A 17,543-nucleotide genomic window follows, 5' to 3' on the forward strand; every position below is an offset into this window, starting at 1 on the left:
ACAATTTTGACAAAATTTTCGGCAGAAATAAAAATTTGACAAAGAGATAAAATTTTGATAAAAATTTAATATAAAAATAAAATGTTGACAAAATTTTCTATAGAAATAAAATTTTGACAAAATTTTCTATAGAAATAAAATTTTGACAAAATTTTCTATAGAAATAAAATTTTGACAAAATTTTCTATAGAAATAAAATTTTGACAAATTTTTCGGTAGAAATAAAAATTTTACAAAATTTTCTATAGAAATAAAATTTTGACAAAATTTTATATAGAAATAAAATTTTTACAAAATTTTCTTAGAAATAAAATTTTGACAAATTTTTCGGTAGAAATAAAAATTTTAAAAAATTTTTTGACAAAATTTTCAGCAGAAATAAAAATTTGACAAAATTTTTTATAGAAATAAAAATTGGACAAAATTTTCGGTAGAAATAAAAATTTTACAAAATTTTCTATACAAATAAAATTTTGACAAATTTTATATAGAAATAAAATTTTGACAAAATTTTCTATAGAAATAAAATTGCGACAAAATTTTCTATAGAAATAAAATTTTGACAAATTTTTCGGTAGAAATAAAATTTTTACAAAATTTTCTATAGAAATAAAATTTTGATAAAATTTTCTATAGAAATAAAATCTTGATAAAATTTTCTATAGAAATAAAATCTTGATAAAATTTTCTATAGAAATACAATTTTGACAAAATTTTCTATAGAAATAACATTTTCACAAAATTTTCTATAGAATACAATTTTGACAAAATTTTCTATAGAAATAAAATTTTGACAAAATTTTCGGCAGAAATAAAAATTTGACAAAATTTTTTATAGAAATAAAAATTGGACAAAATTTTCGGTAGAAAAAAATTTACAAAATTTTCTATACAAATAAAATTTTGACAAAATTTTATATAGAAATAAAATTTTGACAAAATTTTCGGCAAAAATAAAAATTGGACAAAATTTTCGGTAGAAATAAAAATTTTACGAAATTTTCTATAGAACATAGCTATAGTGAGTAGCATATATTAAAATCAACTCTGGTGATTAATTTCCTATGGGTCGTTCACACACAAAGATTACGAGCATAGCAATAAACTAAAAATCATTATTTTATCTTTGCTTATGAAATATTATATCATCAAATTATTATAAAATACGTAACAAATAAATATATAAACACTGGAACAACATATTATAAAAATAATTATAACACAGTTTTATGCTTAAGATAGGAACTTAAAATTATTTTTTGTGGATTATAAACTATAGCTGTGATATAACAAAAATAAGTAAATAGGTTATATTTTCAAATTCTGATTTTCTATTATTCTATTACAAATAGGTAAAAATATAAGTATTTGATTTTTTTTTTTTAATGAAATTATATCAATTAAAAATGTGTTGTGTATTTTATGTATAAATTTATAAAACTTAATTTTATAGAGTCATGTTAGCTTTTGGTTGAATTGTTAGTTTGGTGAGGCTTTCTCAAAAAGATAGTAATTTTTTGCTTGATGGAGAATATGTAGACTATGTTGGGATAAAAACTTGAGAAGCTTCATAAAAATCAGAGTCAAAAATCCAATAAAATAGAATTCCAACATATGATCCACACTTTTATATCATATTGGAATTGTGGCAGTCATTGGCCCACAATGTTTATTTAAGGGTCCCACACACTTGCCAAATAATCCCCAAAGAAAATGTTTGTCCAAAAATTTAAGCAAATATAATTTTAATTAATTTTAAATTATATTTCATAGATTTTTAAATAACTTAAGAAATTAACTAACTAATTCTTTAAAAATTCGACTATCAATTTTCCAGTCGTCAGTTTTTTCTGCATCATATTCTCCCCTAGCAAAAACTTACACCTTTTTGTGTAAGTATAGTGTTTTTTGTTTTACGTATGCAGTTTTAATTTAATTTTGATTTTAAATAGCTATCTATTGCAATAGCATTTTCATTTGCAAAAAATTCGAGTGTTATAATCTGTAGTTAGTTTCATTACATTTTAAGCTCCAAAAAAGTATCCCTAGCATAGTGTGTTTCTTGTAGGGGAATATAAAATTCGCCCTATGCAAAAAAAGAAAATCCTCCCAACGATTTAACTGTAATATTTATGTCCCAAGTGTCTCCTGTTAGACAGTCTATTTTATGGTAGATTTATAAAATTTCCATTTCGCTTACGACGATGTGGTACATTTTTTAGAACGCCTTCTTGAATTGCCAGGACATCCGGAGGCACTCAATAGATGAAGTTTCCATCCCCCATCCAAAGGTAAATGGACATCATCATGGCACAAGGGGCAACGGGCAGCACCCGTTTTCAATTCTGAAAAAATGAAATAAAAAATTTTATTAATAATTAGGAAGGATAAACATTTTTGAGGCCTACCCCAATTATTTAAAAATCTCTAAAAGTTCTAAAATCATGATTTTTGAATTATGGCCAAATAGCCATATCAAAATAAAAACTATTTGACCTGTCAAAGTGTGAAAAGAAATATAAAACTAGAATCTAAAATAACATCAGCTATAGTTTTTGTATGATTATCCATTTACTAAAGACGTACAATAGAAAAATGATCTAAAACTTGCGTATTTTTGGTTGATTTTTAAAGAAGTTTATAAAAGAGCATTTTAGAACCCGCCAATATTTATAGCGTATTTAGATTATAGCCTCTACTTTAAAATAACAATGCAAAATAAATCGAAGTTAAGTAGGGATTGAAAGTTCAATGTCGTTTTTGAATGTCCTCTCTAGTAAATATCGGTGATCAAAGGGTTAATGACACAAACTGTATTAGAAAAAAAGTTGTATGCCAATTTAAGTACGGTACCATAGGATACGGGAGATTATTAAATTTATCATTTCGTTTGTAAGCCATCCAAAATGTTGGTTTCAGATGTCCGTCCGTCTGTTGAATTCATACTAACTTCCGAATAAAACAAGCTATCGACTTGAAACATGGCACAAGTAGTTGTTATTGATTTAGGTCGAACGATATTGCAAATATAGTGCCCGTATAAACCGACTCCCAGACACGGTTGCCACAGTTGGAAGAATTCTACCAATAATGGTAGATTTTGTACTTGATGTTTTCGTAGTTTTTGCATAATATTCCTCCCCAATTAAGAAGAACTTTACACATTGTCTATAGAAATAAAATTTTGACAATATTTTCTATAGAAATACAATTTGGACAAAATTTTCTATAGAAATAAAATTTTGACAATTTTTTCTGTAGAAATAAAATTTGGACAAAATTTTCAATAGAAATAAAATTTTGACAAAATTTTCTATAGAAATAAAATTTTGACAAAATTTTCTATAGAAATAAAAATTTGACAAAATTTTCTATAGAAATAAAAATTTGACAAAATTTTCTATAGAAATAAAAATTTGACAAAATTTTCTATAGAAATAAAATTTTTACAAAATTTTCTATACAATATACAATTTTGACAAAAATTTTTATAGAAATAAAATTTTGACAAAATTTTCTATAGAAATACAATTTTGACAAAAAATTTTATAGAAATAAAATTTTGACAAAATTTTGTATAGAAATAAAATTTTAGCTAAATTTCTATAGAAATAAAATTTTGACAAAATTTTTTAAAGAAATAAAATTTTGACAAAATTTTCTATAGAAATAAAATTTTGACAAAACTTTCTATAGAAATACAATTTTGACAAAAAATTTTATAGAAATAAAATTTTGACAAAAATTTTATAGAAATAAAATTTTGACAAAATCTATAGAAATACAATTTTGACAAAATTTTCTATAGAAATAAAATTTTGACAAAACTTTCTATAGAAATACAATTTTGACAAAAATTTTTATAGAAATACAATTTTGACAAAATTTTCTATAGAAATAAAATTTTAGCTAAATTTTCTATAGAAATAAAATTTTAGCTAAATTTTCTATAGAAATAAAATTTTGACAAAATTTTTTAAAGAAATAAATTTTTGACAAAATTTTCTATAGAAATAAAATGTTGACAAAATTTTTCTATAGAAATAAAATTTTGACAAACATTTTTATAGAAATAAAATTATGACAAAATTTTCTATAAGGCGAACGCCGAGTCTTAACTATTTTCTTTCCGCCGTATATAATGGTTATTTCTAATGTAAATTACCTCTGCAATAGTCTTCCATTTGATGTAAGTCATAAAGTTGTTTATGCACAGATTCCGTGCAACGTTCACACATTATGTAATTATCCTTTACTTCACATTCCTCTGAAAAGGACGAAACATTCTCTGATTAGAAAAAAAACTAGTTTCAAAAATTTGAGTTTTAAGACTCACTTGTCAAATGGTAATTTAAAGCAGCCACCTCCAATACCTGACTACACTGGGGACATTTTGTGAGAAAGGGACATGACTTCCAATAGTGACGATCCAACTGAGATTGATCACCGTTTTGTGAGGACCAATCACAAAAGGGACAACATCTGAAACGAAAGAATACTGCAAAGTCAACTACTACTCAAGCAGTTCGAAACCTTAGAACTTACATCACATCAGTGGTTTCTTCAAATGATTCTGAATTTGAGTTCGAATTGGAATTCTTTCGGGAACTACTGGCTGATATCATTGAGCGTTTTAGTAATTCATTATATTGCTGTTTGCCATTACATTTGGCATTATCACGTCCTGCATAACCATTACTAGTTCCGGGATTATTGCCTACTTGTGCCAAAGTTTGACCGCTTCGACTCTTTAGTATACGCGTCTCAGATCTCCTCATAGGACTTGATTGTGAGTCTGGTGATTTGCAAGAGAATCCATAAGGACTGGCACGACTATCCGAACTACCACCACTGGCCCCACCGCCCAATTGTAAGTGTTCCACTGTACTTCGGTTCGATGGAGGTGATTGAGGGTCACTGGAACTATGACCCGCTGCATATTTATTGGCCTCTAGCATTTCTGTCTTACGCTCCAGATCCAGTTTATCGAACTCCGTAAATAGTTGGCGATACAAAAGATTACGTCGCGTTATATCATCATCGGGCGGTAGCTGCTTACGCACAAGACGTGGATTTACTTTGTATACGAGCAAAAGTATCCTTTCGGCTACTTTACGCACCGGCTCCGCGGGATGATGTATACCCGAACAGCCGCATTCCGAGAGGGCACGACATGTTAAACCGCTGTGCTTGTCGGTGCTGATGCCTTGACTGAGCACCAATTGTTCCAACATTTGCATGCGGCTCAAGGCCAATCGTGGATGGGTGCCAGAACTCACTGTCCTCGATAGAGCGGGAGCCACTAAATGCTGTTCCGCCACTTCAGGACAAGAGGCCATACTCAAAATAGTGTGCTGGGCCATGGTGTGTATACGGGCCGATGGATCACCCGACTTGGCCAAAAGTTCTGGCAGCAAACGATCTACACAACGAGCCACCTCGCTTTGTGACACCCGTCCGGGTACATATTCCAAAAATAGAACTCTCACCGTTTCGGTGGCTTGATTGAATACAGAGTAAACAGCATCCCGCACCGATCTATGCAACAGGAAGGCAGCACTACGGGCCACTTTATTGGGTCCAGCTGTACTTTCAGTGTTTGCATTATTTGGCGTTTCTGTTTCTTGACCTTTAAGAAAATTCCGCAGACGAACGAGGCCATCTTCACGATCTTGAAATTGCCGTGAGTAGAATTGTTCAACCTGAAATGAAAGCGAATTAAAATGAATTTAGTTAATAATATGACGGAGACATTATTCGAGGCATAGGGTATAAGGGATAACAGAAGATATGATGAACAGTGGTGTTAGATATGGTTCAATTTACAAGCGGATAATTATTTTTTCTTTTCTCCACTCGAAGTTAGCCCAAATTGAGTTATCTCCTCCGTCAAATCTATATCGAGGACTATGATAATGTCCTGAGTCCCTGTCAACTGCACAGAAAAAAAAGTGTCTTGTAAATTTCAGGACCAGTTTAACTTTCACATAGTTCAACAAATTTACTGTAATATAGTTCATTTCTCGTAACCACAACGAAAATTAACTTAGCTAAAGGAAAACTTATAAAAATTCAGTAAATGTTTTTTAGTTCACTAACTACGAAATGGGAAGGATTTTTCCTTAAATAAATTTCCAACACAGTAGTTAATGCATCCTTGATTCTATTATAAAAATACATGGACAATATAAAAATCTTACTACGAAATGTGGACAATTTACTAAGAAAAAATTTTGTATGGAAAAAATTTTTTGTAGTAAAAATTAACTTAACGACATTACCGAATCGCACGTTGGCTACCTACAGATTATTTCCCTTTTTATTATATGTTGGAGTGTTTTTACTCACATTGAAAATTTTAGATAAAGTAGAATAAAAAGTAGTTAATATAATCCTTGACGGGTGTATATAATTTTTTATAGATTCCTCATAGATTTGGTATATATTTTACCTTAACTTATAGATAGAATTCCAACTAATCAATAAACGTGTTACTGGAAAATGTGAGTGCATCATGTGAGGGAGTTTTTAGAGACATTTTGTGTATATCTCGTACGATTGTTTGTGTTTGTTATTGCGGCATTTATGCTGTTGTTGGTTGTTTTGATTCTAGAGACAATGGAATGTTCCTTTTGTGTTGTTGGTATCTTTTGTGGTGAGAGGTGTTTTCTTGCAATAGCGAGATCAGAAAGGGATCGTGTGTGTGTGTGGAGTTGTTTTTCTTTACGTCAGGTATGTATCCTTTATGACTATTTGTGTCTTTGAGTTTTATTGCTGCATTCAGTTCTGTTGATGTATTTATGAAGTGCACACGTGGATTTAATTTTGCAAAATTGTACGTGCGGTATTGGTGTGTATTAATGAAAATACATTTATTTCGAAACTGAGAAGTGAATGATGTGATGTTAGAGAAAGCAAAAACGCTTTTTATTGATAAAAAAAACAAATAACAGATTAAGGAACTGTATATTTCTGTTAATAGTTTAAAATTAATGCGGATTTTTAATTGATTTACATAACAAATATACAACATCAGTGATAATAGGATAATCTATATTTATTCTACATTTGGATCACAGGTTGGAGATGCAACCAGTTTTTTGAATCTATATTTTTTATGTTACAGCAATTCCTACATATGAGTACTAAGTTCGAGTTTAGCCGCTAAAATTAAAAATAAATCACTAAGAAAAGTATAAAATTATACGTCTTCGATACAAATTTAAATATAACTTGATGCAGAATAGCCCAAACCAAATTTTTTATAAAGATTATTTTTTTATAATGGATTATTAGAAAACTTATCATGAAAATTTCGATTTTAGCCGCTAAACTCGAACTAAAATACTAAATGCTATACTGAAAAGTGGAAATTATGCCTAATTTTATAATATTTTTTATTTCAAATATATTCTGTGAATAATTTCAAAAAACGTCCCATTAGTCCATGGATATGATTCCTACTGGATGGATTTTTCAATGTGGTAAGTTTTTCTATAAACGGTATTTTGTCCGTTTTTGATAAAACCAAAATTTCAATTTAATAAAAATAATTATTTTCACTTGCAGGTAGACAGGTCTTGTAATGGTATTTTTTTTTTTTTGTTTTTTGAATACTCTTACTGTTTAATGCTAATTAAGCTGAAATCCTTATTGGCTCTAGGAAATACTCTTGAAAACCGTGAGTTAAAAATCAATATGAACGATAGAATTTGATAATATTTTTCTTATATTTTGTATAACTTTGCAATTTCAGATGCTTATAAGACAAATCCGCCCAATAAAAGTTAGACAAAATCGATGAAATTGGACAATAATTCAGGGAATATAGAAACGTATGCCATATATATCTTCCATATGGATAGAAAACATGGAAATTTAAATTAATTAGTTTAGTCCTAATAACATAGAATAGTACTCTTTTGAAGAAGCAATTACTAACTACCGACAAGTAACTGCATCCAACGAACTAATACAAATATTTCCTTTATTGTAAATCATAACCCATAGTTTTGTGTAATATAATAATAATTTTTTGAAATAAAATACTGGTGGTTATAGAAAATTGACTTGTTTTGAAAAAAAAATTTTTAGTTGTATAGAGGCTTGTTGTACCTTTGATTCCTCAATTTCTCTACTTTTTTGAAAATTATACCGACAAACAGTTTATTTCAAACCAATTTCTTAATACAGGTTTCCCAAAAAATTGTTAATTTTTCCGGATAGCAGGAATATTTTGAATGAGTTTAACTATATTCTTCCCACAGCATAGTAATAATGCACTAAAATACGATGCAATACATGAACTAATTTATAAGAAAATCATAAACTTATCTAGATGAAAAAAATCTTTGGCGCCAAATCATGGTCATTCTTACTATGGTTTAGTTCATTTTTCATAAAAAATAGTAAACTTTTTTTTCGGTGTGGCAACACATATTAAACAAGTATATACGGACTTAAGTTCGGCCGGGCCGAATCTTAAATATCCATCACCATGAATCAAAAAATATAATTGTTTCCTTACACCGAAACAAATCCGTAGCTATAATATCGCTGAATTTAAGTTATTTTTATTGGAAAAAAAATTATTTGTTTGTACTAAAGTTTTATTATTTTTTACGAAATTTTCCACAGATTAATGAAATCTTCCTTTTTTTTAAGTATGTCTCAAACATTTTATGAACTAAACGTGGGTATAAAGTTCAATGACCGTGCACATAAGTTCATTATGAACTAAAGCAAAAGAACGATTCCCAAAAAGTGGTCATTTTTTGGCGCCAATGATTTAGAAAACTCTTCGTCAGGTTACTTGAAAATACATGTGTAGAATCTCAGGTGGATTTGATGACAGATACTCTGCCAAGCAAACATATATACCAACATAGAAATCGGGAGACTTGACACATGGGCCGACCCACACCATATTCGCTACACCTATTTATGGCCGGAAATACCTCTAAATTTTGAATTTCCGGCAAATGGGATAAGGTTGGTTTAGGTTAGGTGGCAGCCCGATGTATCAGGTTCACTTAGACTATTCAGTCCATTGTGATACCACATTGGTGAACTTCTCTCTTATCACTGAGTGCTGCCCGATTCCATGTTAAGCTCAATGACAAGGGACCTCCTTTTTATAGCCGAGTCCGAACGCCGTTCCACATTGCAGTGAAACCACTTAGAGAAGCTTTGAAACCCTCAGAAATGTCACCAGCATTACTGAGGTGGGATAATCCACCGCTGAAAAAACTTTTTGGTATTCGGTCGAAGCAGGAATCGAACCCACGACCATGTGTATGCAAGGCGGGCATGCTAACCATTGCACCATGGTGGGATAAAAATTGGGGTGTTTCGAAGTAAAATCGGGAGATCAGTCTACTTGTGGGGTATATCAAAATTGATCGATACGCCCCATATTCAGCTCTTGATTTTGAATTTCAGGCAAATCGCATAAAAATTGGGATGTCTACACTACTTAGGAGCTCAACTCTGGAGATCGGTCCACATGATATAAATACAAAAACATGAACCACCATATTCGGCGTACTTATGCGTAGACCCAAAATATCTCCAGAGTTGATTGATTGAAGGTAAATCGGATAAAATTTGCTATGTCTAGAAGCCCAAGAAGTCACATCGGGCGATCGGGATATATGGGGGCCATACAAAATCGTGCATATCAAAACCCGGACCGATATAGCCCATCTTCGAACTAGACCTGCGTGCAGATAAAAGACGAATATGCACCAAATTTCAGGACGATAGGACGACTGTAGCGTGATTACAACAGACAGACAGCCAGACGGACATGCTTATATCGTCTTACAATTTCTCCCTGATCAAGAATATATATACTTTATACAGTCGGAAATCGATATTTCGAAGTGTTACAAACGGAATGACAAATTTGTTATACCCCCATAACCATCCTATTGGGTTTGGTATAAAAATGAGCTTGGACTATTGCTATTGAAATTCCAAAACGTGTAACAGCTAACCAAATCTAGATTGGAAAGAGCCAAGGATTTCCTTCGTAGGAACGAAATTGTTCTGTTATATATTTTTTATAGAAATAAAATTTTGACAAAATTTTCCATTGAAATAAAACTTTGACAAAATTTTCTATAGAAATAAAATTTTGACAAAATTTTCTATAGAAATAAAATTTTGATCAAATTTTCTATAGAAATAAAATTTTGACAAAATTTTCTATAGAAATAAAATTTTGACAAAATTTTCTATAGAAATAAAATTTGGATAAAATTTTTTATAGAAATAAAATTCTGACAACTTTTTTTTAGAAATTAAAATTTTGACAAAATTTTCTATAGAAATAAAATTTTGACAAAATTCTCTATAGAAATAAAATTTTGACAAAATTCTCTATAGAAATAAAATTTTAACAAAATTTTCTATAGAAATAAAATTTTGACAAAATTTTCTATAAAAATAAAATTTTGACAAAATTTTCTATAGGAATAAAATTTTAACAAAATTTTCAATATAAATAAAATTTTGACAAAATTTTCTATAGAAATAAAATTTGAATAAAATTTTCTATAGAAATAAAATTTTTACAAAATTTTCTATAGAAATAAAATTTTGACAAATTTTCTATAGAAATAAAATTTGGATAAAATTTTCTATAGGAATAAAATTTTGACAAAATTTTCTATAGAACTAAAATTTTAACAAAATTTTCTATAGAAATAAAATTTTGACAAAATTCTCTATAGAAATAAAATTTTGACAAAATTTTCTATAGAAATAAAATTTTGACAAAATTTTCTATAGAAATAACATTCTGACAACATTTTCTATAGAGATAAAATTTTGACAGAATTTTCTACAGAAATAAAATTTTGACAAAATTTTTCGGTAGAAATAAAATTTTGACAAAATTTTCGATAGAAATAAAATTTTGTCAAAATTTTCTATAGAAATAAAATTTTGACAACATTTTCTATAGAAATAAAATTTTGATAAAATTTTCTATAGAAATAAAATTTTGACAAAATTTTTCTTTAAAAATAAAATTTTGACAAAATTTTCTATAGAAATAAAATTTGCATAAAATTTTCTATAGAAATAAAATTTTTACAAAATTTTCTATAGAAATAAAATTTTGACAAATTTTCTATAGAAATAAAATTTGGATAAAATTTTCTATAGGAATAAAATTTTGACAAAATTTTCTATAGAACTAAAATTTTAACAAAATTTTCTATAGAACTAAAATTTTAACAAAATTTTCTATAGAAATAAAATTTTGACAAAATTCTCTATAGACATAAAATTTTGACAAAATTTTCTATAGAAATAAAATTTTGACAAAATTTTCTATAGAAATAACATTCTGACAACATTTTCTGTAGAAATAAAATTTTGACAGAATTTTCTACAGAAATAAAATTTTGACAAAATTTTTTATAGAAATAAAATTTTGACAAAATTTTCGATAGAAATACAATTTTGTCAAAATTTTCTATAGAAATAAAATTTTGACAACATTTTCTATAGAAATAAAATTTTGATAAAATTTTTTATAGAAATAAAATTTTGACAAAATTTTCTATAGAAATAAAATTTTGACAACATTTTTCTTTAAAAATAAAATTTTGACAAAATTTTTTTTTAAAAATAAAATTTTGACAAAATTTTCTATAGAAATAAAATTTGGATAAAATTTTCTATAGAAATAAAATTTTGACAAAATTTTCTATAGAAATAAAATTTTGATAAAATTTTCTATAGAAATAAAATTTGGATAACATTTTCTATAGAAATAAAAATGACACAATTTTCTATAGAACTAAAATTTTGACAAAATTTTCTATAGAAATAAAATTTTGACAATATTTTCTATAGAAATAAAATTTTGACAAAATTTTCTATAGAAATAAAATTTTGACAAAATTTTCTATAGAAATAAAATTTGGATAAAATATTCTATAGAAGTAAAATTTTGACAACATTTCCCATTGAAATAAAATCTTGACAAAATTTTCTATAGATATAAAGTTTCGGCAAAATTTTCTATAAGAATAAAATTTTGATAAAATTTTTTATAGAAATTTTGAAAAAAAAAATTATATAAAAATAAAATTTTGACAAAAATTTCTACAGAAATAAAATTTTGATAAAATATTCTATAGAAATAAAATTTTAATTTTTTCTATAGAATAATAGAAATAAAATTTTAACAAAATTTTCTATAGAAATAAAATTTTGACAACATTTTCTATAGAAATAAAATTTTGCCAAAATTTTCTATAGAAATAAAATTTGGATAAAATTTTCTATAGAAATAAAATTTTGACAAAATTTTCTATAGAAATAAAATTTTGACATTTTTAAAGTTCCTATAAAAATAAAATTTGGACAATATTTTCTATAGAAATAAAATTTTAACGAAACTTTCTATAAAAATAAAATTTTGACAAAATGTTCTATAGAAATAAAATCTTGATAATTTTTTTTAGAGAAATAAAAGTTTTATAGAAATAAAATTTTGACAAAATTTTCTATAGAAACAAAATTTTGTATAGGAACAAAATTTCAGTCATATATTTTCCTTTAAGAATTTTCTACTGCATGGATGGTTATAAGAAATTTTGTTCTTTATAAAAAATGATTGGTTATAAGAAAAAAACGCATATAAGAAAAAAATCTTGTATTTTCCGACTTTATCTACTGCGAATTTGAATATGACGGTTCGACCTTACAGATATTACTGAATTTCGACTATCTACAAAATTCAAATCACATCATATATAGCACATTAAAAAAATAATAATAAAATATAAAAAAATACAATACTCACCATATCGTTACCAAAAACCAATATCGGTAAGGCAGCCTGACGTCTTTCACGATCGTTTAGACGTGAACGTCCACGATTTGGGTCCGCTTCCAATAGAGCTGTACCTTGACACTCTCTTAAAAATTCATTAGTATTCGAACTGGATCAGGTCAAAGGGGGTTTGGTTTTTTTCATATATGTAGGTTTAAGTGTAACATCGATTACATCAAAATGGAAAAATTACCAAAAATGAAATAAAAATAAAAATATTACAAAAAATGGACGAAATGGATAAGGGATGGCAAACATATATGATATCCCAGTTAATGGTGAGATGATAAGTTTTATTTTAGATTTTTTTTTATTTTTTTTTATTTATTTATTTATTTTTTTGTTTTTGATTTTTTTTTTAATTGTAGGCATGAATGAAATTCAAATGAAAAAGATAGACGGAGAGAAAGAGAAAAAGAGAAACAAGTTAGAACTAATTGAAGCTACAAATTAAAATTGACCTGTGGAGGTATATGACGATGACGATGACCATGACGAGGATGTTGTCGATGGTGGTATCGGATCATCTACTAGACTATGGGGCATATTTAAGTAGTTCAAGTAGTACAAGTAGTAAGGTAGTAGCATGCATGAAGAAAATACATATTAAATTATCTTTTTTTCTTATTCTAGTGAGTGTCTAAGAACTCTCACTAGTTAGAATATAAATTTTTTTAATACTGGGATATATAGACTAAAGCTAGATTTTTGCTTGTTTTTCCAAATCTAAGGTCTTAACACAGAATCAAAATCTATATGCATTTTTAATTTCTACAAATAACGACGCATACTTACTGCCTTAATGTGGGTATAGCCCGATCTTCATACTCTTCATAGGAATTTCGGGGGGCACTTTTATTACGCCTTCTCAAAGACCCCTGATGACTGGACATTGGGGAACTGTGACGACTGGGACTACGTCTCATATTGAGCTTTGGAGACATTGGTATTTCATCATGAGATTTTCGCAAGTTGGAGGTTGATAATGATGACACATGATCATTAAGGCTGCTACTATAGTTATGACTAAGGCCTGATTTACCACCACCCCCACCTCCTCCTGCTGCACTACCCCCACCCACGGAACTATTTCCATCCGTAGATGATTTATCTTCTTGGCAACTTTTAGGACTCATGGCAGCTGTCATATGGGCCTCGGCCAGAGCTTGAGCCACATCTTGTAAACTGGGAGCCACGGGTAATATTGGTTTTGAGGCATATACTTCACAGGCCACATCATTGGCCGCCAAGGATTCACCATTCTTCTCCAGTAAATCATCAACAAGCAGATGTTTAAACACCGCCGTCTTATACATCTCAATTTGTTCTTTCCTCAATTTGGCCGTGGTAAAATCTTCCTGTTGAACCGCTTGACGTTTGGCCAAGGCATAACGTCCCAAACGTTCTCCGGCCGTACGCAAGGCACTCATGCATAGTTTCAACTTACGAGCGTATTCAAAGCGTTCACATGCCACCGCTTTGGATTTGCGATCTTCCATTTCTCGTATTACATCCGCTATAGATTCTTCCACATACATAGAGAATAATAAGTCATCACACATTGATACCAAAGGTTGTTCCACACTCTCTCCTGATTCTGTAGTGGAGCCTGCCGCAACATTTTCTTCACATTCTTTGGTCCCATTTCCCTCACAACTGTCCAAATCTTCACCCAAAACATTGACAGCAATTAAGGCAATTTGATTTTCACTATTGAACTCATTGACATAGGCACCACTGAGCCTAAGTTTTAGATGTGTACCCTTACGAGGATTAACCGATACGCTTTGAAGTTCCCGTGATTTATAATTGGTAGCTGCGTTATCAGCTAAGGCCACAAAACCAAGAAAATCGAAGCATTGTGATGATGGTGTACTGGGTATACTTTTGGGAGAGTAGTGCAACCAAAGTTCAACCTTTTCAGCTGAAAGTAATCCGAAAAGAAAAGTCACAAACAGAAATTGTTATACGAATAATAATAAAGTGCACTGAAAACATCTAGAACCCAAAACTTTGAGAAAATTTTCTATAGAAATCAAGAGTTTGAGAAAAATTTCCATAAAAATAAAATTAAAAAAAATGTCTATATAAATAACAATTTGACAACATTTTCTATAGAAATAAAAGTTTGACAGAATTTTTTATAGAAATAAAATTTTGACAGAATTTTTCTATAGAAATACAAATTTGCCAAGTTTCCTATAGAAATAAAATGTTGGCAAAATTTTCTATAGAAATAAAATTTTGACAAAAATTTCTATAGAAATAAAATTTTGACAAAAATTTCTATAGAAATAAAATTTTGACAAAATTTTTTATAAAAATAATATTTTGGCAAAATTTTCCATAGAAATAAAATTGGCAAAATTTTCTATAGAATTAAAATTTTTATAAAATTTGTTATAGAAAAAACATTTTGGTAAAATTTTCTATAACAAAAACATTTTGGCAAAGTTTTCTATAGATATAAAATTTTGAAAAATTTTGTATAGTAATTAAATATTGAAAAAATCTATACAAATAAAATTTTGACGAAATTTTCTATAGAAATTAAATTTTGACCAAATATTTATAGATGTAAAATTTCGGAAAAATTTTCTATAGAAATAAAATTTTGACAAAATTTTCGATAGAAATAAAATTTTGACAAAAGTTTCTATAGAAATAAAATTTTGATAAAATTTTCTATAGAAATAAAATTTTGACAAAAGTTTCTATAGAAATAAAATTTTGATAAAATTTTCTATACAAATAAAACTTCGACAAAATTTTCAATAGAAATAAAATTTTGACAAAATTTTCTATAGAAATAAAATTTTGACAAAATTTTCTATAGAAATAAAATTTTGACAAAATTTTCTATAGAAATAAAATTTGGACAAAATTTTCTATAGAAATAAAATTTTGATAAAATTTTCTAAAATGTTGACAAAATTTTCTATACAAATAAAATTTTGGCAAAACTTTCTATAGAAATAAAATTTTGACAACATTTTCTATAGAAATCAAATGTTGGTAAAATTTTCTATCGAAATAAAATTTTAACAAAATTTTCTATAGAAATAAAATTTTGACAAAATTTTTTATAGAAATCAAATGTTGGTAAAATTTTCTATAGAAATAAAATTTTGACACAATTTTTTATAGAAATCAAATGTTGGTAAAATTTTCTATAGAAATAAAATTTTGACAAAAATTTCTATAGAAATAAAATTTTGACAAAATTTTTTATAAAAATAATAATTTGGCAAAATTTTCCATAGAAATAAAATTTTGGCAAAATTTTCTATAGAATTAAAATTTTATAAAATTTGTTATAGAAAAAACATTTTGGTAAAATTTTCTATAACAAAAACATTTTGGCAAAGTTTTCTATAGATATAAAATTTTGAAAAAATTTGTATAGTTATTAAATTTTGAAAAAATCTATACAAATAAAATTTTGACGAAATTTTCTATAGAAATGAAATTTTGACAAAATATTTATAGATGTAAAATTTCGGAAAAATTTTCTATAGAAATAAAATTTTGAAAATATTTTGACAAAATTTTCGATAGAAATAAAATTTTGACAAAAGTTTCTATAGAAATAAAATTTTGATAAAATTTTCTATAGAAATAAAATTTTGACAAAATTTTCTATAGAAATAAAATTTTGATAAAATTTTCTATAATAAAACTTCGACAAAATTTTCAAGAGATATAAAATGTTGACAAAATTTTCTATAGAAATAAAATTTTGACAAAATTTTCTATAGAAATAAAATTTTGACAAAATTTTCTATAGAAATAAAATTTTGACAAAATTTTCTATAGAAATAAAATTTTCTAAAATCTTGACAAAATTTTCTATACAAATAAAATTTTGAAAAAATTTTCTACAGAAATAAAATTTTGACAACATTTTCTATAGAAATAAAATTTTGACAAAATTTTCTATAGAAATAAAATTTTGACAAAAATTTCGATAGAAATAAAATTTTGACAAAATTTTCTATAGAAATAAAATTTTGATAAAATTTTCTATAGAAATAAAATTTTGACAAAATTTTCTATACAAATAAAATTTCGACAAAATTTTCAATAGAAATAAAATTGTTACAAAATTTTCTATAGAAATAAAATTTTGACAACATTTTCTATAGAAATAAAATTTTGACAACATTTTTTATAAAAATAATATTTTGGCAAAATTTTCCATAGAAATAAAATTTTGTCAAAATTTTCTATAGAATTAAAATTTTTATAAAAAACATTTTGGCAAAATTTTCTATAACAAAAACATTTTGGCAAAGTTTTCTATAGATATAAAATTTTTAAAAATTTTGTATAGTAATTAAATTTTGACTAAATTTTCTATAGAAATAAAATTTGGCAAAATTTTCAAAAGAAATAAAATTTTGGTACAATTTTCTTTAGAAATAAAATCTTCAATAGAAATAAAATTGTTACAAAATTTTCTATAGAAATAAAATTTTGACAACATTTTCTATAGAAGTAAAATTTTGACAACATTTTTTATAAAAATAATATTTTGGCAAAATTTTCCATAGAAATAAAATTTTGTCAAAATTTTCTATAGAATTAAAATTTTTATAAAATTTGTTATAAAAAAACATTTTGGCAAAATTTTCTATAACAAAAACATTTTGGCAAAGTTTTCTATAGATATAAAATTTTTAAAAATTTT

General features: G+C 26.7%; 1 protein-coding gene across 1 annotated transcript; it reads right to left on the bottom strand.

The window, feature by feature from the left end:
* Positions 1 to 1,425: 1,425 nt before the first annotated feature.
* On the bottom strand, positions 1,426 to 14,851 carry LOC142224492 (centrosomal protein of 104 kDa-like). Its single transcript, XM_075294269.1, has 7 exons — positions 14,824 to 14,851; positions 13,649 to 14,777; positions 12,824 to 12,962; positions 4,546 to 5,702; positions 4,337 to 4,482; positions 4,166 to 4,267; positions 1,426 to 2,345 (listed from the first exon to the last, which is right to left on the bottom strand). The coding sequence occupies exons 1-7, from the start codon at positions 14,849 to 14,851 to the stop codon at positions 2,197 to 2,199; spliced, it is 2,850 nt and encodes a 949-aa protein (XP_075150384.1). The 3' UTR covers positions 1,426 to 2,196.
* Positions 14,852 to 17,543: the final 2,692 nt, after the last annotated feature.

Source organism: Haematobia irritans, chromosome 2, assembly GCF_050003625.1.
Source record: "Haematobia irritans isolate KBUSLIRL chromosome 2, ASM5000362v1, whole genome shotgun sequence".
In the NCBI taxonomy this organism is placed as follows: Eukaryota; Metazoa; Arthropoda; class Insecta; order Diptera; family Muscidae; genus Haematobia; species Haematobia irritans.